This window comes from Pteronotus mesoamericanus, unplaced genomic scaffold, assembly GCF_021234165.1.
Source record: "Pteronotus mesoamericanus isolate MK-2021 breed Mesoamerican mustached bat unplaced genomic scaffold, CSHL_Meso_final contig_44, whole genome shotgun sequence".
NCBI classification, from domain to species: domain Eukaryota; kingdom Metazoa; phylum Chordata; class Mammalia; order Chiroptera; family Mormoopidae; genus Pteronotus; species Pteronotus mesoamericanus.
Window position 1 is genome coordinate 6,437,789 of NW_026555166.1, and position 21,917 is coordinate 6,459,705.

Consider the following 21,917-nt stretch of genomic DNA (forward strand, 5'->3'; position numbering starts at 1 on the left):
ATTCTAAAATTTCAGGTCCACAGATAAGGACGTATTCCAGGTACCAGGGAGGGGCGCATCTATCATCAGGCAGGATTCCCATTCAGCCAACAGCAGCAAGACTGAAACACCGATATTCCTGGGGAGGGCTCCTAAGACCAACACTATTCCCCACTGACGTTCACGGGGAGGAAGAGGAAGACAGCAGGAGGCCACCCAGCACCAGGCAGAGAATATCGTTAAGAGGGAAAAGTGGGTAACATGAGCTGAGCATGCTGTTCAATTGACTACAAAGCCCTCCCTGGCCCTGGGCTGTTACCCTCATCTCCCTGGGACACAGAGGGGCCACCCCCATGAAGCTCTGCATAAAATGAGGTCTGGCTCCGGGGCCTGGGGAACACACAGGATGGTTCAGCAGGGTGCCTTCTCCGCTCCTAGGGGCTTGGCCCTGTCCCGAGCTGGCTCTTTACCCGGGCGACGCAGGGTGGCATGAGCACGTTAAACTAGGTAATCCAGAGGCCACAATGCCCAAGGCATCTATTTCTCCCAGTGGAGATGAACACAGAGCCCAGAGCCAGGCTCCTTCAGGGGAAAAACTACCTACTAAGGTCATCGACCCAAAACAGGGTTCAGAGGAGTGGTGTTTGGGTCTGGTCCTTGGCCTAGGACAAAGTGGAGGGTAAGCTCCTTTTTGGGTAAGGACTTCTTTCTCCAAAACGGAAATATCTATTATTTTTTCTGATATGTGAACATGGTAAAACATTCAATACATAAGATAGCAAATGTGAAACCAACTGCATGATCCCAAGTTGTGAAAATGACCCTGGTTAACTGATGGGTGTTTTCCACACGACTTAGCAAACATTCACACGGACACAGACAAACTCAGTCCCTTTAAATAGAAACAGGGCACTATATATTATTCATGGCCTCTTTCACCTAAAAAGATACAATATATCAACACATAGAACTAGCTTATGATCTTTACTTGCTTCACTGCATAACAGCTTCATTGTTTACAAGAGAAAAAAATTGTCCACCAAAAGGGGGTTTATCAAGTAAATTATGGCCCATCTATACCATGGAAATCAACAGAACTCAGCATGCGAGGTGGCTGGGGCTGTTCAATTTAATGTGGCCATTAAAAATATATCTACTTATGCTTATGTGTATATGTATGTATACACACAAACTTTTTTCAAGTAAAGTATATATAACTGTGAATAGAGCTACAGTGAGAGTGAACACTGTGGAAGGAAAACTCAGTTTCCTCACACACTTTTGTGTGCTTTTTCTTTCTTCTTTTTTTTTTTATTTTAAACATGTGAATGCTTGTTTACCAATTCCATTCATTGAGGAATTGTGTTTATCTTGTCTAAAATTATATCATTATGAGAACAAAACCTGCTCTTATAAGGTCATTCAATAAATAAGTACTTGAAGAAAAACTTTACAGAATAATTTATTAAAAACGTCCCAGTTAAAAGGCCTGCCCCTGTTTCTCTGTTCCGCAGTAAGGTCTGCGGCTGCTTTTAGACCTTTCCCACCTTTCCCCTGACACTAGGTAACACCTTCCCTTTAAAAGTCCCAATTCTTGGAGTACTTACCAACAAAGGAAGATGTCAGTGAAGGTCTCTGCTGTGGTGAAAAGTGCAAATATAATCCAGTACATCATCCATTTGACCTGTGAAGGATAAAGCAACAAGGCTAGCAGAGGAGGTCAAGGGTGAATGGCTGCCCAACATCAAGAAGAAAAGGCCCAGACAGTGGATGCTGAGGCATGTCCAGGCAGTGCATCCTGCATTCCCAAGTCCCTCTCCCCATCTTTCCTGAGCTTATGTCTAGTTCTACTCCAGACCTTGGGGCTGGAGGCAAACAGGCTGTTCCCACAACCAACCCAGGTTCATGGTCAATGTAGACCCTGGGTGACCTTCAATAGCCTTCAGGTGAGCCAGGGAGCCCTGCAGGCCAGGAGTGACTCAGGACCCTGTCAGGTTATTTTTCTAAGACTAACACCAGGTAAGTAAACTCTCCAGAGACACACCCTGAAATGAACTTTAACAAGGCCAGACTCTTTGGGATGGAATGGTGGTAATCCTTACTGGCCACCTGAGAGCCCTTTCCTGCGGGAAAACTCCACAGCCCCTTGAAGACAGTGGACCTTTTAAAAAAATCTCTCCCACATGACCATCCATTTCCACTGCCGCTGCCTCTCCCCCGCCGAGGCTTTGGTCCTCTCTCTCTCCTGAACTACTGCAAGAGACTCCTGTTTCCCTTGTTTCGTGGCTTTCCCCTCACCAACCCATCCTAGAAACCACCCCTGTACTACTCTTCCAAAAACATGAGCTCATCAGACTACTCCTTAATTTGAAGTCTTCCAGCCCAGGGAAGGGGATGCAGAGAGGGCCCAGGGGTGCAGAAGGGCTGCTCTTGCCCACGCCACTGCCACCTTGGTTGGAAACCCAGGAGGCTGCTGTATCCTGTCCTCAGAACAACAGAACTCAGCATGTGACGTGGCTGGGGCTGTTCGCCGTGCGGACGCTGCTGAAGGCCACTGCGGACGGCGAAGTCTTGGCAGGGTCATCAAGCAGAAATCTTCCCACACTTCTCTAAAGTCCCACTACTAAGCCAACGGGGAATATCCTTCATGTAACTTTCAGCTCTACAACTGAGTCTTCCAAAAGCACTAGGAAACCATCTACAATTCCAGTTTCCTCAGTGACAGTCCTTAAAACCGACAGTTAAACCGTCAACAACACTCGTTTCCTCAGTCTCAAAAAATGTAACAGTCACCACCCTGAAACTCATAGTGACACCAGCAGTCTCAACAAAGATGACTTCTAGCACCTTAAAGTCTACACTCAAAATGACAAGTATTTCACAGGACACATCCCAGATGTCAACATCCATGATGACCACAACCCACAATAATTCGGTGACATCTGCTTTTTCATCAGTAACAATCACAGCAAGTGGAAATTCTAAAGAAAATAAAGGACTAAAATTTGATATTGGCAACTTTGTTAGTGGTTTTGCATTAACACTGAGAAGTTTATCTATTCTTTACATTGGATGCAAAATATATTATTAAAGGAGAGGCATTTGGTATAGAACCATTGATAAACACGATGCCATCATTTAAGGAAATCCAAGGACCAATGGAAAGAAGGTTGATGCAGCCCTATCAATTCATTTAAGACACTATTCTCTTTTTGAAAATAGTTTAAAACAGGCCATACATATAATGTATAATATGTAAACATGTAAAGATCCCTCATGATTACCAAAGGCAAAAAGGGTTTGCTCTGGGTTTTTAATGAACATTTGGAGCATACAGCTAATGCAATGGTTATATTCACTTTTAGAAAACATATAGTAAGATGAGCAAATCTTGTCCCATTAGTCACAAAGGGTTTGTAACTGGAAGACATCATCACTGAAGGGCATGATGCCACCTCGGCATTAGGTAAGGCGCCTGTCGCAGCACTCAGGACATTGACGGTCTTTGTTGCTCACACAAGAACATTAGCGCTATTCAGAGATGGATGTATTGTGATTACTCATGCCAAACAGTAGAAATTTTAGAGTAAACCAGCCCTTACACATAATTTTAGTTTATATATCTCTTCAGAAAACATCAATATTTTATGTATTTTAAAGCTTAGGACCTGGTCGGGAAACAAAATGTATGCATTTCTGTCCCCCTCCCAAAAGATCAAATAAAACCAGAAATAATACCTGGACTCAGCCCTGTTAGAGAGCCACTGGAGAGCCTGTATTTTTACTAATACCTTCTTGTAAGCTTTCAGGGGTAGTTAATTTATTTATCTTTTTTTACTTTCTGTGAATTGTAATGTTTGACATGATGATTTTTAAAAATATTTTTAAAAGATTTTATTTATTTTTAGAGAGAGGGGAAGGGAGAGAGAAAGAGAGGGAGAGAAACATTGATATGCAAGAGATACATCGGTCAGTTGCCTCTTGCACCAACTGGGGACCTGGCCTGAAACCCAGTCATATGCCTTGACCAGGAATCGAACCAGCGACCTTTCAGTTCACAGGTCAGCCCTCAATCCACTGAGCCACACCAGCCAGAACGAACATGATGATGTTTTAAAAATTTAGTTGTTAGTATTAAATAAGAAGTTAAGTAATTATATTATTTGCTACTGTGAGACTATCCTCACCACTGGAAATTGCTTTATTTTATATTCAGCTATTAATTCTATATTTAGTGAATATCTTTAAGAGATGTAAACATGCTTTCAATAGCTAGAAATGTGTAATGTAGTACAAACATGCCTAACTTAACAAAAGCCCCTTATGTGATTGCCAAGACAACATTTAGAACTCTACGCAGTCGGAACTAGAGACTGATGCTGTGTTTATCAAGCCAAGGATTATGGAGGCCCCCTCGAGCGACTGCACCAACAGGATGAAGTTGCTGCATTTTCCTGCGCTGTTGACTTCAAAAGTTGCAGAGAGAGCATTTTTATATGGAAACACCAATGTATTTTGGAATAAATTCTTGTGAAGTTTTAAAACAGGGATTCTCAAGACAGAGAACTTCCTGCTTCCTTAGAGGGTGGGTCAAAGGCAAGTTTATAGTTTGTATGGAAGATAATACAATAATTAATAAATAGTAACACAAGAATAAAGTCTGAGTTTCACATCCTCACAGCTGTGAACCTACCCTGTATTTGGGTATTCTTCAGATCACTCCTCTTCCTCCCTTGCTGAAGAGGAGGCACTTTTAGTTGTACTATGTTAACAGAGAGAAAAAGCACAGTACTATAGGAACACCAATAGTTGCCAACATATCTTGGAGCGTTTTCAGTTTAACAGTTTATATGCTAGCACTCAAAACTCAGGATCAAGTTTTGACAAAAGAGGTATTTATTCATACTAAATACTAAGAAAGTATTTCTATTTTAGATTAGTCAAAGTGTGCCTTGGCCGGGTGGCTCAGTTTGAGTGCTGTCCTGTACATCAAAAGGTTGTGGGTTCGATTCCTGGTCAGGGCGCATTCCTAGGTTGCAAGTTTGATCCCCGGTCAGGGTGTGTATGAGAGGTAACTGACTGATGTGTGTGTGTGTCTCTCTCCCCCCATCCCTTCTGCTCTTTCTAAAGTCGATAAGCACAACCTCTGGTGAGAATTTTTAAAAAAAAAAAAAAAAGAGGACAATGAGAACAACAATCTTAAAAATCCCTTTCCTTGACAAAACACTTAGCTACAAACTTCTCCAGTGAGTCACTTACACTTGCAATGTGCACTGTCATCCCCTACTTAGTGCACTGCATCCATTACATCAATATTGCTCTCAGTGGGGTTTCTGTTTTATAATGTACTTCAAGGAAATGTACAGGACTCTTTTTCAGTGTTTTACTTGACTTGCTTGACTTTTTAGCTGGATGTGAAACTGTGGCTTCCTGAAAAGTTTGCCCAACACAACTGTACTGGATTCCTCTTAAGTTTCTGGCTATTTCTCAGGCCCATCAATTCCTCCCCAGGGTTTTATTTTAGACATTCTCTTCTAACTCTAAGCTAGACACTCCCCCTGGGTAAAACTCGGCACTTCTCATGTAACTCAGCCAACCAACCAGCAAGTTCTATCATTCTGCTTCCTTCTCGATCTGCCCTCTATATTCCAGTCAGTATGATCTTGTTAAATCCAAATGTGATGATTCTCCTTCCTAGCTTAAATCCTTCAATAGTTCCTTATTGCTATTAAGATAAAGCCCAAATTCCTTAAATCGGCATAAAAGTCATTGCATGAATTGGACCCTAATTACATCCATAAAAGGCTCTCCTCACCCATACGATCTTGAACTTTCCACTCCAGCTATCATGGACCTCTTTCAGTTCCCTGAACAGTGCATCTCCTTTTGCCTCCAGATTTCAGCCCTCAGATCTTGGCCTAAATATCATTTCCTCCAAGCAGTGTCCAAGGTTCGGGTAAGCACAGTCTCCCTTCTCCCTCCCACGGGGTCATAGATGCTCCGTCATAACACTTAGCACTCTGCTGTGAGAGTACCTGTTTATTCCCGTGCTTTTCTGTCTGGATTACAAGTTCCCTGAGAGCAGACACCAGTTCTTTTTTGCACACCATTTTATTTCTAGTGCCCCAAACAGTTCCTGGCACATAGTATATACTCAATGAATACATTCTGAGTGACTGGATTAAAATGTTGGCATTGTCACTGGGAAAGAAAGGATGGTTTCAACAAGGTTGAGAAGGAATATCCTTTGGGAAATATTCGTGTAGGTGGATTTTTGAGAAGAAAAGACAGAGTCAGGATGCTTTCAAGGCAACAGATGCTCCCCACGAGCACCTGCTGAAGGAATGGATGGGTATACATAGAAGGAAAGTGGCCTATTGAAGTTGGGGTGTCGTGTGACATGGAGCCACTTATACGAGCAAGAAAGTAAAGAAAGAGGCAACTTAGGGAGCAGAGGCTGAGCTCCATGAAGCTGACGGCAGTTTGAGGGTCCAGGAGACATATAAGAAGAATGCCAACAGGCCTCTGGAAAGGCAAGACCAAATCTCAGGAGGGAGACCAGGGCTACGGCCAAAGTTGAAGGAGCCATGGCAGAGAGAGGCTGGAAGTGTGGGCCTAAAGAAGTTTCCATTAAGCACTCCTTCACTTAAAAATGCTTTCACGCAGAATGGATGGTCTGAGAATGATTCACTGAGCTTCAAAAGGTAAATGGAACACTGGTGCCTCAGAGGCGGAAACCATAAATAAGTTACCAGGAAATGTTTTTCCTCATCATATGCAGAGAAATCAAATGATGGCTGTTTTTTCCAAGGTATGAGACAGAACTTGCCAGGTTCAAGGGACTCTATCCAAAACTCTCTGCCTGAGGAGGACGTGGCAGGACAGCATCAAGAATAGAGAGAGGGAGCTATGGCCAATTTGAGAGCAACTCTGGAATGGGCAGCTGACAGCAGGGCTAGGGAGTCCCTCTGGACTGATCAGGGGCAGGATCCAGGAGTGGGGACGTAGGGACATAGGAGAGGGTGGGAAGCAGAGCCTAGAGACCTTCCAGGAGCCACCACAGAGGTGGGCTAAGACGCCCCCCCCCCCCAGAACACCATGCCCCCGGGGCTGCTGGCAGCCGGCAAGAGGCCTCCCCGTGGGCTGTGGAGGTAGCAGGCTTAGCTGCCTCTTTAACCTCACCTCGCCTTTGGATCCTCCCCTGTGCCAGTCACACTGTTTCTTGAGCCTTTCACATTCCCTCTTGCCTCTGGGCTCTGCCTCAGTTTCACAGGGAATTCCCTAAGGCAAATGGCTGGGAAAGCAAGAATTTGAGCCTGGTTTACAGATGAGTCTGCACCATCTGCTGGCAGGACCTCACAGAGGACAGCTGGATAGCCCGGGTGAACCTGAGAGAACGGGGAAGTGAAATTCCCTTGCAGGTGGACCTTTGAGTAGTGCACTCAGCCTGAAGGAGAAATGTCCTGAGGTAATTCATTTACACTGTCACCAAGTGTATTAACTATATTTTCTTATTTTTCTGTTTGTTGATGCTCTGGCATCTGAGGCCTTGCTGACTGGGGAGAGAGTGCACCCCCAGGACTAGCCAGTTCTCAGAAATAGCAAAAGACTTGCCCCAGAGTTGCATATGAAAATATGCAAACTGACCAATCCAGAGCCCATACTCCAAACTGCCTCCCTTCTGGAGCTCTCATGGGCTGAGCCAATACTCCCCAACCCTGATAACCCCAGGGCCAGGTGCCAAGGCAACTCGGGGCAGCCCCCACAGCCCACGGCCTGCCGAACTCATTCTAACTCACCAGTCCTAAACCTGAGCGGGCACCCTGCCTTCCCTGGACTTCCCTGCAGTAACCACAATAGAGGCTGTTGCCCACCTGTTCCCCTCACTCTTCCTGACTCCTTGCCAGCGCTGGGGCTTCTGCATGTGGCCCTGTGCTAAGGGCTGTGCCTCCTACTTTTACAGAGCTATAAGTAAAAACTGCTTCCTTCATCACAGTCACTTCGGTCTGTGCATGCCTTACCATACACAACTAAAACAAATCCCAAGTACTTTTTAAAATGCCAGGTAAGGATCTGGCAACACAACATGGGACTTGGAAGGACAAGTGCCAGACGCGTGCCAAGGCAGGATCGTATTTTGGAATGATGCAAATGGGCCCTCAGAACACAGGTATCTGTGGCCTGTGCTTGACCAGCACCACTGGAATCATAGAGGATCTTATAGAAATACAGAGTCCCAGGCCCCACCCCAGACCTAATGGATCAGAATCAGGATTTTAATGAAATCCTCTGTTCATTCATATGCATGTTAAAGTTCAAGATTCATTGGTCTGACTCAACGTTTCTGCTTCTCAACCTGAAACCAAATTCTGCTTTTTAATAATTTTAGTACCTGGATGGATGACCTCTCATTCAGAGATAAAAGTCAATGAATCACTACAACCCTTTAGAGGTAGGATTACTAAGATCTTAGATTGCTCAGGAATGAAGATTCAGGCCACATCCTAGATAAGGAACCCCAGTACCAAAGCTCTAACTGAAGATAAAGGGAGCTTGCATTAGATGGTGGAAGAAGAAAGCATAGGAAAAATTATAAAAGACTTGGGAATGGGTGTGCTATGGAATTGTAGGTGTCTAGAGCATCCTTCTGAATTATCTTGGTTCTACAGGTGTTTTGTTTTTCACTGTCTTTGACCTATTTTACAACTTTGTAAGTTATAGAAAATTGATTACAGTGCAAATGATTTTGTCCAATAGAGGTACAACTGATCTCTCCATTTGTCCAAGAATCAATTTTATTTCACCACTCCTGACTGCTTATGTGCCTGTTCTTTGGAGTCTCCTCTGAAAGGTTTTTTAGCACTTTACTAGTTCCCTCATTAATCAATGAGTTAAGTAAAACTTTTGACACATGTTAATTTTATATTTGTACAAGAGTCATGATTTTAACCTTTAAAAAATTATCTTTTAACAAAAGACATAAACACTAGTTATGAACTCATGACTGCAATGGGGTTCAGAGGAAAAACCCTCACTAACCTGGCTTGGGGGATGGGGGAAGCAGAGGATGGTGACTGGGAGATTTTGCATATCTATGGCAACTTGGCTAGCATCACAGTAATGTTAAAAGCTGTGTGGCCAGGGAGATGGGCGTGACTTTAACCCTTGATGTAAATGGGGACTTGCTGTGCCTGGGCAAGAACTTGGAGGCATGCTCTGCATCAGGGGCTACACCAGCCCAATAAAGCTACACTGTACAGAGGACTGGCAGATGTAACCTACTGTGGGAGGAGTCGGAAATGGGGTGATGCTGGAAGCTCCAGGCAGGGATTCAAACCAAGCACAGCAGCCATTCTCACTCTTGGCCGTGCGGGTAGCAGTAGTGAGGGGGGAGGCATCCTGTCTGTAGTAGGGGACTTTTGCCATGCATCCTGAACTAATAAGCAAAGAGATGCTACTGCTGTGATCGTCCTGCTCTAGCTGACTCCAGAGCTGCAAAGGACTTCCTTGCAAGATCCTGTCCTGCTGTACCTGGATTTTTACCTGGACTTTTAAGACCTGCTGAGTTTCACCATGATCCACAGTAACATGGCACATACTTTTCTGGGCTGTTACACGGAGACTGACGACAACGTACCCCAGGTCCTGAAGGACAGAGCTGCTGCTCCGATCCAGAGTGGATGGAGAACTGTGTGTGCAGTCAGCTTAAGATAAGGAAATGGGGAACTTTCGGGAATGCTTTTGGCTCACAGCCTGCTGGGGATCATGGGAGGCGCTGGGTCTCAAGGGAGAACAGGGCCCAGAGCATGAGAGCTCCCAGAACCCCCAAGGTTGGAATGTTGTAAGTAAAAACCTGTTCCTACCAGCATTAACTGTCGGGCCTTCCACCGCGTGCCACTCGTCTGCTCGGTCACATGACCACTTGCATGACTAAGGACTGTAGCTCCTATCAATATTTTCTTCATTTCTTTGTTAGGTATAGATTTAAATATGTTAACTCATTTTAATTTATTCTCCTTCTCCCCCTAATATAGCAGGTGGGGTGTGTCAGTGATGGGTCACTTGATAATTTAATTTTTTAGAGTGCTCAATATTAAGGCCAGATCCTGTCAGAGCCAGAGGAGAGAGATACGGGACCTGGAGCTGGACTCAGCTGAATAAATTTGTATTTGGCAAGTAAATGAGTTGTACAGAATTCTTGGTGGAAGATTCCTGTGGTATAACCTTGCGACAGGCTTCCTGGCGACAGGTTTCTCGAATCCTCCCCAGTTTCTGAGTATCTTTCCCAAGCCTTCTAGTTAGATCTATCAATTCCCGTAAATTCCTTTCTGTTTAAGTTTTTGTCCAAAGACCTTTACTAGTGCAGTAAGATTGGAAGGACGTAAGAAGTTAGGAATATGGAGAACAGTGTTTCTCAAACTGAGAATCTTGTAAGAGTCCGATTTTCATTCAGGAGGTCTGGGCAAGGCTTGAGAGCCTTCATTTCTAACAAGCTCCCAGGTGATGTTGGTGGTCCTACTCCACAGACCACACTCCGAGTCCTGAGACTGAGGGCACTCACTCAATGCTTGTAGAGAAGCGGCTGGGGTGGAAAGTAGGAAGGGGCGAGATAAAGGGTGTTCAACTCTGTGCAACAGAGTTCGGGCTTGATCATACAGGTGAGAAGTAGTTATTAAAGGATCCTGGGGGAGTGAAATGAATTATTTCCATTTTTTAAAGCCTTCTGGAAGTTACACAGAAAACAGAGTGTAAGGCGAGGGACAGGAGGCAGGAGAGCCAGTCAGGAAGTGTGGTAGGCAAAGTAACAGCCCCTCCTTGTCCCCAGATGTCCTTATCCTAGTCTCCAGAAGCTATGAGTATGTTACCTTATATGCAAATGGGACTTTGCAGAGTTGTCAAATTAAGAACTTTCAGATGGGAAGATCACACTGGATTATCCAGGTGGGCCAGGTGTAATCACACGAGCACTTACGATGGAGCCCCTTCCCCAGCTGTGGTCGGGGGCGAGGTGACTACGGAATGATGGTCAGGGATGAAACACCACTGACTCTGAAGAAGGAGAACAAGGCCCCGGCCGAGGAATGCAGGTGGACTCCAGGAACCAAAAAAGGCAAGGAAGTGGATTCTCCCCTAGAGTCTTATGCTATTTTACGCAACTGAATTCACGGTAATTTATTACAGTAGCAAGAAAAAACTAATACAGGAGGCTATAGCAACATTCCAGGGGAAAAATGAGGAGAACCTCATTTAACAGAGTGGCAGCAGAAAGGGAGAGACCTGGTCTGAAAGACTATTAGAGGGAACAGAGATGAAGGGACATGGTCACCAACCAGTGTGTGTATCCAGTTATCCAGCTGGATGGTGAAGGACAGGAGAAGTACAAGGATATTCCCAGGTTTCCCTCTTGGACAAACGGGTCTGTGATCAAAAGGAGGGAAAAGAGTGAGTGCGCAAGGGTGCGTGCGCCAGTCTCCCCTGGTGTTATTCAGCTTCTTTCTTCCAATTCCATTTTTACCAAGAAACCTTCTAATCTTTACTCTCGAGCTTTCCCTACTGGGAAAAGCATGTGTTCACCAGCTGTTCACACAAACAGCTACTCTGCTTGTCAGTTATATTTTTCACTCTAAATATGAATTGCCATGCTAGTTTTAAAGTAGGCTCCTATGAGATGTCAGAGCAAAACAATTTACTATGGTTTAAGCTCTCCCAGAAGAGCTGACAGAACTAAGTTTCTGCCAAGCAGAAGATCAGACCTCAAACCATGGTGATCCCAGTTTTGCCTCCTTCCCTGGCACTGCCGCCCTGCACCCTAGGCTGGAAGGGAGTCCTGGAAGAGTCTGCCTAACGCTTAACCCCTGTGCCAAGTCAACTGAGAATCATGTGGTTCTGTGCTTACAACTTAACAGCTATTTATAGTAAACACTATGAGGTTCCCAGTCTCCGGGAAGAACCCACCCCTGTCTGGACCTTCTGCTTGGAGCAAATGCAAAGCCACGGCAAGCAGTTCTAGGAAACCGAGAGTGGCAGGTGAATTCTGGGTGCGGTTGATCTGGAGGTGGCTGGGTTCATCATACAGACATCCTGGATATCTGAGAAAGAAATGACGACTTTCCAAACCCACTCTGAGTTATTTCTTTACCTGCGTCAAACTTGCCAAGTGACATACACTTTCTGGATAAAAGAGGGAGAGCAAAGACCCTTTGTCCCTCACAACATGGCAGGCCAGGATTGCGGCTGTTCACTCCATGGCTCAGGTAAAGAGAGTGAGGCTCTCCAAAGCGCAGCTTCTCACCCAGCATTGGTTCAATCAAACGTCAGAACCAGGATCTGACTTCAAACTCCCGATGACCAAGTCCACATCTTTTGCACTCTGACCTGGGTATCACCCCTTCCCTCACAACCCACCCCTACAGGTCTCTGTCAGTCAGGGGTGAACTGATGGTCCTCCTGTCTAGAGGTGTCCAGCCCACCTAAGGCTGCAACCATGGCCCCCAAATCACCCAACAGCAACACATCCTTCAAACCAGTTAGTACCAAGGAGCCTGTCCCCACGTGCCCAGCCCTCTGCTAGGTGCTATAGGGAAATAGTCATGGAATAGTGAACAACTACTCCTGCCTTCTAAAAGCTTATAAAGCAGCAGGGCTTAAATCATGGGGTATCCGAATCACAGAACTGGAATGGGGAGAGAGCTGAAGTTGCAGGCCCAGAAGCTGAGCCAGGTCTGCTGGACCCTAGGACCGTGCCCCTGCCCCTGGAGCCAGACTGTCTCACAATAACAGTGCTTTGTGGTCTACAGTGTTTTCCAGACAAAGAAACCGAGGCTCAGAGAGGTGAAGTCACTCACCTACGGCCATACAGTGGTGCGTGGCAGACTGAAGGACCCCCGACTCCAGATGCCATTCCCCCTCACTGAGCCTCCCTGCTTTCCTCATGTCTACACTCTAGTTCTAAAGAGGAAGGCCAGGCAGGGGAGAGGATTCCTGGGTCACACCAGGTAAGTCTCTTGAGAAGAAGAGTAATAAAGGGCCTCCTCTGCCCTGCTGCCAGTGCCTGTTACAGCTCCACAATCTATAATCAAAGGAACACCCACCTTCTCCCGCCAGTCCACACCCAGTTTCCCCCACCCAAAAAGTGCTACTTACATATTCTTTAATGTCCTTCGATTTCACAGCCTTGTAGGAATAATATGCAGGGTAAAGGGTGCCAAATATAAGCCTGGAGGGAAGAGAGAGAGAGAAAGAAAGAGAAATGTGATTTTCATTCATCCTATTTGATGGCAAGTGTCTGTCTTCAACGCCAGGAACAGTTCTCTAAGCCACAGAACATGCTCCTGGGGGCTCGATCAATCGTTCCTGAGGCCCTGAAGGTCTTCCGCCCCTGCCGAGATGTACTTAGGAACCTCCTGTTACAGCTCCACGATCTGTAACTTTGGCAACATAGAAGGGTGATTTGGGTCATGGAAGCCAACAATGGGGTGGAGGTGGGTGGCCAAGCCCAGGGGAATTAAAGGTCACACTTTCCTCTCCAGCTGCCAGTCCCCCAGGACACTCCATAGACCCCGCTCACCCGTCGGGCTTCCTTCACCATTAAAACCTTTTCACTAGAAGCTCCTTCAAATTTCACTCCTCTCATGCCTGACCTCACCATCCTGCTGCTAGATCAGCCTTTCAATTGTACACCCATTCAGGCCAACCCCCTGCTCCCGCCACGCACCCCCGCCCTGCATTATCCTGCTTCCCGCTGCTCCGAGGATGAGGAAGCAAAAATGGCACCAGCTCTCACTGACCCGTGTCTCAGCCCTGCGTCTGAGGACCTGGAGGCACAGCTCTGCCTGACCTCATTCTCTCCACCCTGCACCATCCCCCACCAAGCCTTTGCCTGTGCTGCTGTCTCCTTCTGGAGTCTTCCCTCCCTTTTCTTTGTCTGGCTCATAATGCCTGTTCCTCAGATCCAGCTCCAGCATGACTAGTGTGTGGAAGCTCTCCCTGACCTCCCTCCTAGTTCAGTCTCCCCACGGCACTCTCCCAGACCCACGTGCACATTATCAGGGTGCTCTTTTACTACTACTATTTGGGTGATACTTAGATTGACAGGATCTCCTGGTTGGACCCAGAGTACCTTCAGGGCACAGAATGGATCTGTGTTATTCAGCAGTGTATTCCCAGCACCTACAACATAGTAGGCTCCCAATGGATATTTTTAATTGTATGCATTGACAGAATGTCAGAGCTAGAACAGTCTATTCACCTGACAGATAAGGTCACCCCCCAGGTGTCAGTTCAGGTGCAAACTGAGTGGGTACAGAAGGTGCACTGTCCCCACCACCCACAGGAGCCTGTGACAACCCACAGACAGAGCTTCCAGGGTCCCTGCGAGGAGACCCCATACTTGGGAAGCTCAAAGCCCCGACAGTCCAGATGCAATTTACCAAGCAGTGGCCAGCTTTCCCACAGCGCTGTGGCCAGGTAACACTCTGACGCTCTGCATTCATCAGGTTGCCAGGGGAAAACAAAGTTAGCCGAACTGAGTCAGTCTCTAAGATGCTGAAGGGGAAAGGGTGTTGTAACCCTGACTCACACAGGCCTTGCCCTAGGTGCCTCACAGGCATCACCTCAGCCCTCAGACTGCAGGTTAAAGGAGCTTCTTTCATGGACAAGACACCAAGACACAGAGCGGTTTGTCACTTGCTTGTCTGAGGCTCCACCTGAAGACTGGCTGAAGTCTGCCGGGGACCTAGCCAGGGTGGCTCCACCAAGCCTGGCATGGGAGCAAGGCCATCCCTGCAAAAGCCAGGGTTATGTGTGAGGAGCAAGAGAAGCCAGCAAAGGGCTCAGTGAATGTCTGAAGGGAAGGGGGAAAAGTGGGACTCAGGCAGGAGAGGAGAAATTTAAGAAAGAGAGGGGAGGCACCAGGCAGGTGGAGGGGGACGCAGCCTAGGAAGGCCACAGGCTCAGTTATGAGCCAGCTTGGTGAGGGAGGTCTTCCCAGCCGCCCCAACCTGCCCCCTCCCAAGCATCCTCAGATACCAGAGTCTCCTCTCCTCTGCAAGGCCCTTCCTGACCCCATCACCCCACGTGCCACGACATCCGCCTTTCTTGGCCCTTATACACCATACCACTTGCAATGGTGTATTCAATTATCTCTGCCACATGGTATGTTCCACAAAGCCAAGGATGGAGTCTCTCTCATTCTCCACCTCACTCCCTGGGCCTGGCAAGTGCTTAATGAGCACACAGTGTTCACTGGGCGAAGCTGCAGAGTGGTGAAGCAGAGGACGGGGCATCCAGGGCACATTCATGGCCTTGCTGCTGACGTCTCAGCAGCAAGGGGGATGCCAGAGGGCAACGGCTGATTCAGCAAAGCCTCAGGCAACACACGAAGAGCTCCCCTGGCACAGATGTCCCGGTTTAGCCATGTCTGCTAGGACGGTTGCCAGGCCGTGCCCTGAATCAGTGTGAGACCAGCAGAAGAGAGACAGGTGCGAAGTACACAGCAACTCAACAGCCGTTTGACTTGCTCCTCCGTGAACTCCCGTGAGCAGCAGCACCTCGGGGTGGTCACAGAGTGGGGAAGCCTCAGTGGAATGCAGACAAGGAGGCCTGCTCTCCATCTGCTGGGCTCCTGATGCGCGGTGGCTGACGGTGTCCCCCACCTGACAGCATAGGGACAGCAGGACAAACTTACTTTTTCAGTCCCTAAAATCTCAATATCCCTAGAAGGTAAAGGAGCACACTTAGCATTTCACTGGCCCAGGGAAGGGAGAACAGTATTAAAATGGCAAGTTCCTCTAAATCTATTTTGGAGAAAAGAAAGCAAATGAGGCAGGTCCAAGCCAAAAGGGTTTGGGACCTGTGTCCATGCAGTGCCCTTGCCAAGCACTTTTCCACGTGGCCCAATGCCCCGCCCCCCAGCCTCACAGCCCACCTCGGCCCCGCCTCCAGAGCCCACAGCCAGCCGCTGTCCCCCAAGGAGCCCTACTCACTCACAGCTGTTACTTCCCCCTGCTCTTTGTTCTGCCTGGGTCTCCCTGCATGATCGTCCCGCAACCCCACAACCTTTTATCCTGGTTAGTCTCCCTAATTCTTTAAGATCCCTCTTAAAAAAGCCACTTCTTCTGTGAGTCTTTGATCGCCTGTCCCTCAGAATTTTCTTGACAGTCGTTAAGTCTATTATAGCCATTAGGTAGTAATATTAGTAAAACATTAAAAATAACGATATGAGCCCTGGCTGGTGTGGCTCAGTGGACTGAGGTATGGCCTGTGAACCAGAGGGTGGCTGGTTTGAGTCCCAGTCAGGGCACATGCCTGGGTTGTGGGCCAGATCCCCAGTAGGGGGTGTGTAAGAGGCAACCACATACTGATGTTTCCCTCTCTTTCTCCTTCCCTTCCCCTCTCTCTAAAAATAAAATCTAAAAAAAAGATAATAATAATGTTATTAATATCACTAAGTGCTACTAATGCCAAGCACTGCACTATAGGTTGTATATGTTGTACCCTTATGGGATAAGAATTTTATTACTCCATTTTACAGGTGAGGACACTAAGGCCCAAGGAGACCACAGCCAGGAGCAGAGCTGGGGCGTGGACCTGGGCAGCCTGACAACAGGGCCTGCCTTTCTCCTCCAGGGCTACCTGTGCTGGCTGAGCTGGTCTCCCCATCCAGCCCACGCAGTCCTAAGTGATCAGTGGGGTCTCTAGTGCCTGGCACAGCCCCTGCCCTAGGGGGTACTTGAAAAATGTCTGTTGAGGGAATAAAGAACAATTGCAATCTCTCTCCAGGGAACTTAACCCACTTGATAGATTCACAAAACTCTCTCTACAAGGTCAGGGGGAAAGCAGTAAAATGCTTATTAGGAGGACCTACAGCTACTTAAGTGCTCTCCACCAGCCCCAGCAGAGGGGAGGAGGCGTGAGCGCCTCCAGAGAGGAGACTAGGCTCTGTGCTAACACACTCCTCCCAGCTACCTATGAGTGGAGCCCCGCACTGCGCTTCACGGCCTCAGAGCTCTGCACCCCCCTTCCCTTCCCCACTGTCATTTACTGTTACCCTGAAGCCCTCCACCCCTAATTTACTGGCTCCGTGTATCTGTCTGCCGTGTTTCTCCTGTCTTTAACCTTCTTTCCTCCTCTTGCTCCAAGTCAGGGGCCCTCATCCAGGGTGGCCTCCCCAATCCCCTCCAGAGCTGTAGCATCTAGAAGGGGCTGTCAATTTCATGTAAACATTGTCCTCTAAGGCACTGGTTCCCGAGCAAGGACAATTTGGTTTCCAGGAGGACATCTGGGCAATGTCTAGAAACACTTTGGTTGTCACAACTGAGAGAGTGCTACCGGCATCTATTAGGTAGAGGCCACGGACGTTGCTCAGCATCCTAGAGTGCACAGGACAGCCCGCAAAGGAAGGGTTATCTAGTTTGAAATGTCAATACTGCAGAGGTGGAGAAAGCCCACTCCAGTGTGCTGTTCCCCCGTCCTCAGGCCCTGCACTCCTCCCCTGACCATCAAGGGTAATCTGCCCCAAGAGTGTTTTAAAAAATGCCAATGTCCCAGGCAAAACAGCAAATGCTCCGGTAGGAGAGACAGTCCAAAATGGCAGAGACTACACACCTACCCATTGGCCAAAGTCAGGGAAAACACAACTCTGAAGCTACTTATTAACCTCCTAAAATTCTGGACAAGAAAGAGAGGTACTGACTGCTCACGTGAATTAACCGTAACTGCGACACCAGTCACCGTCACTGAGGAGGGCTGCTCACCCCTCCCCAGAGCCTGCAGAGGAGCAACTGCGGGCCAGGGCTCAGCTACAAGCTGTGGCACCGTGGCTGCTAAAACGGTGGCCGAAATCTCTGTAAATCATGGAGCAGACAATATTTTCCACAGTCTTCTCAGGCACGCTAGTGTTAGACAACACTTCCCAATTCACAATAAAGTCGAAAACTTTTAAAATCAATGCTAGCAATATTTTTTAAATCGATTTTTTAAATATAATAAAAATAACAGGCTTAATTTTTTTTCATGCTGTGACAAAGCAAACTGAATTTAAGAACTGCTACACCACACGTGGCCTTCTGGATTGTTTAATTTCTTGACCTGGGCAGTAGATATGCAGAATTTGGCTTTATAATTAAAAATGTATAGTAAACCATACATATATGTTCTATGTACTTTTCTATATGTGTATGTTCTATTTCGTATTTTTAAACATTTTTTAAGATTTTATTTATTTATTCTTTTTATTTATTTATTCTTAAGAGAGGGGAAGAGAGGGAGAGAAACATCGATGTGAGAAACATCAATCAGTTGCTTCCCACACACACCCCAACTGGGGACCAGGCCTGCCACCCAGGCGCGTGCCCTGACAGAGAACAGAACCAGCGACCTTTCACTTTGCGGGATGATGCCCAATCTTCTAAGCCATGTGGGTTATGGCTTTGTTTCATAACTTTAAAGAAATGATGTGCCACATCTAAGAAAGTGAATTTGCACACAGTCTTCCAATTCACAGAGGCATGCTGTTTCCCGAGCACTAAAAGGCATTAAAATTTACACTGATTACATGTTGTGCCTTTTGTTCTTAATAAAATTAAAAATATATAAATTCTAATTATGGTACTCTGAAGATTTTTTTCTAAAAGTTTATGAATCAATTTTGTATCACTTTCTTTGAGAATCAATCTCCAAGACCATTTTTGCCATCTACTCTAACGGAGGATGCTTCTTGATTCTGAGCTCCTTTTGATATTCCAATAAATATGCTATAGCTTTCAATATGGAAAAACTTTAAAATATGACAGATATATGTGAAATATCCTACATACTCTTTCCTAATACATTCCACTCTTGCAGCAAAATAACCACTATCCTGAATTTGGTATTGATCATTTTCACCATGTTTTTATTAACCTATATAAGCCATGCACAGATGAAAAAAATTGTTTATACCTGTTTAAACGTTATATAAATGGAATCATGATTTTGAAATGTAATCCATGTTGATACTTGTCTTTTAGATCATTTTAACAACTCTATCCTATTTTACTATGTGAATATATCACAATTTATTTATTCATCCATTCATCTTATTGATGCATATTGAGGTCTTTTCCAATTTTTCACTATTACAAATAGGGCTGTAATGACCATTCTTATATGTGTCTCCTTTGCACATATGAGACTTTCTCTAGGGTATACAAGTATGTGGAACTGCTGGGTCACAGGTACCGCGCCTCCCGCCAGGTAATGCAAAACTACCCACCAGAGGTTGTACTGTTTCTACTCCTCCTGCGTCATAAAGGGGTTCTGATACTCCCATTCTTTTCAAACTGATATAGTCAGACTTTTATATTTTTTACCAGTCTTATGGAAATGAAATGGCATCTCTTGTTTGTTTTACAAATAAAGTTTTAAGGAACTTTTTATATCTGTTAGCCATTTGATCTGCTTACCTGACCTATTTATACACGCACCCCCCGCCCCGCCCCGCCTTAAGTTATCTTTTCTTATGGATTTTAGGAATTCTTCGTGAATTCTGCGTATAAATCCTTCTTTGGATATATACATTACAAACATCTTTCCCCAATAAAAAGCTCTTACCATTTCATGGTACCTTCTGTCGTATGGCAGGTTTAAATTTTATATGGCAAATATATCAATCTTTTCTTTTTTAAATTTATTTTTATTGCATTTTTTCCTTTACCATTTATCCACCTTATACCTTCTCCCATCTCCACCCACCCTCCTCCCCACCCCAATCTCAATCTTTTCTTTTATAGTTTGTTTTTAAATGTCTTGTTGAAGAAATCCTGGCAAATCTATTTTCTCATGAAAGTTTTTAATGTTTGCTTTTTCACTATTATGTTTTAATTCATCTGAAGTTTTACCTTTATGTATAGTGTTAGAAATTCAATTTTATTCTTTTCTGTTCCAGTAATATTTACTGTATCCCTTCCCACTGACTTGCAGCTCTACCCATCACATACACAGTGTTCCAATGCATACAATTATTGTTTCAGCTCTCCACTCTGTTCCACTGGCCGGCCATCCGGCTATGCATCCTGATTTCCACAGCTTTCTAATAAATTCTCACATTCTTAAAATTGGCTTGCTTATTCATGGCCTTTATTTTTCTATACTAATTTCATGATAGCTTGTCAGGTTCCAGGAAAAACTTTATTTGGATTTTGATTGGATTTGCACAGAATTTATAGAATTTACTTATCAAGAATCACCATGTTTATGACATGGTTTTCCCATCATGAACAGGATCTCTTTCATTTCTTTATCTTTTTTTAAAAAATTTTATTTATTTATTTTTAGACGGGAAGGGAGGGAGAAAGAAAGGGAGAGAAACATCAATGTGTGGTTGCCTCTTGTACGCCCCCTACTGGGGACCTGGCCTACAACCCAGGCATGTGCCCTGACTAGGAATTGAACCAGTGACCCTTTGGTTTAAAGGCTGGCACTCCATACTAAGCCACACCAGCCAGGGCTCTTTGTCTCCTTTAATGTCTTTTCATAACATGTTATAAATTTCTCCATAAAGATCTTGAACATGTTGTGTCCCAGGTACTTCAGGGGCTTTCTGGTGGTATTGTAAACTTATAAAATTAGATTTTCTATTCGTTATTAATGGTGTTTAGGAATGCTGATTTTCCATGATGATCTCAGAACCACTAATTGTGCTGCAATCAAAGTATTTGGAGTCTCAAAAGTATTATACTAAGTGAAGGAAGCCAAACTCAAGAGTCAACATGTTATGTGATTCCCTTTGTATATTACTCTGAAAAAAGAAAATTTATAGAGACAAAAAGCAGATCAGTGGTTGCCAGGGCTAGGAGTGGTAGGAAGTGCTGATTATAAAGGAGAGCGAAGGAATTTTAGGAAATGATAGGGTTGTCCTGCATCTTGATTATGGTGGTGGTTACACAATTCTATGTATTTATCAAAACTCAGAATCACACATCACACTGAAAAGAGTGAATTTTACTAACTGCATCTCAACCTGACCTTTAAAAAAAGCATTTGGAGGAATACACAGAATGAATTCCTAAGTATGAGTGTATGTGTCTCCAAAAATGGATAAAGGTGACCTGGGCATCAGCCTCTAAGCTCTGAGACAACTTCCTGATATCAGACGGTCCACGTGTGACAAAACAGGGATTCACAAAAACCACACGCACCTCCAGGGCCTGTTAATACTAAGGACTATCTTCAGATAACGCTATAGACCTGGATTCCACATGCACCTCATACACCTGAGCAAGCCTGACTTCCTTACTCACAGTGGTTACCTAGAAGCTTAAGCTGGGAAGAGGTGCTCAGGCCAGGCGCACAGCTCAAGGTTCCCGCAGCACAGCAAACCAACTGGGGTTTGGTTGCCATGGGTCTCAACCCCTGGGCCTCTGTTTCTACTTACCCACTGTGACTTTGTAAAAGGCTAGGAGGAGAAAATCTGAAAACAGCAGAACTGGCCCACTTTCCTTTTTTTCTCCTCGGTGATTATATTATAAAGATAAACAAGCTATTATTTATTTGCTGAATGTTCCTATGTGCCAGAAATTGCACAAACATCTTTACCAGCATGAGCATTTCTAATGTTCATATAACGCTGTGAAATATCACTGCTTTCTTGTAATGCAGATGAGGAAACTGGGGTCTAGTGAAGTGAAATGACTGAGTTTAACAATTAGTCACGGGGGGCGGCCACGTTTGATCCCAGGACCACCTGACTCCACTGCCATGATACACTGCCTTCCTGGCTGGACTGCAGTGCCTGGCTTGGAGCCTGCAGTGATCCCTGAGTCAGTGAACGGGACCAGGAGAGAGGGAGGGAGCATTGCCTGCCTCCTTGCCTAAGAGAACTGCACTCTGGCCCCATGTTATGTAGTCACCCATACCAGGTGGCAGTATAATTACAGCCTTCCACGCACATAAACTGCTCA

The 21,917-nt window shown here is 45.6% G+C and overlaps 1 protein-coding gene across 5 annotated transcripts in view; it reads right to left on the reverse strand.

Annotated features, from left to right (window-relative positions):
* Positions 1-21,917, reverse strand: part of REEP1 (receptor accessory protein 1) — a 100,054-nt gene that overhangs the window by 39,333 nt on the left and 38,804 nt on the right. For all 5 annotated transcript variants that reach the window (XM_054577680.1, XM_054577679.1, XM_054577678.1 and 2 more), the window contains exons 2-3: positions 13,123-13,195; positions 1,587-1,663 (exon numbers count right to left, since the gene is read on the reverse strand). In XM_054577680.1, coding sequence (XP_054433655.1) covers positions 1,587-1,663; positions 13,123-13,195 — 150 coding nt within the window. The remainder of the gene's footprint in view (positions 1-1,586; positions 1,664-13,122; positions 13,196-21,917) is intronic.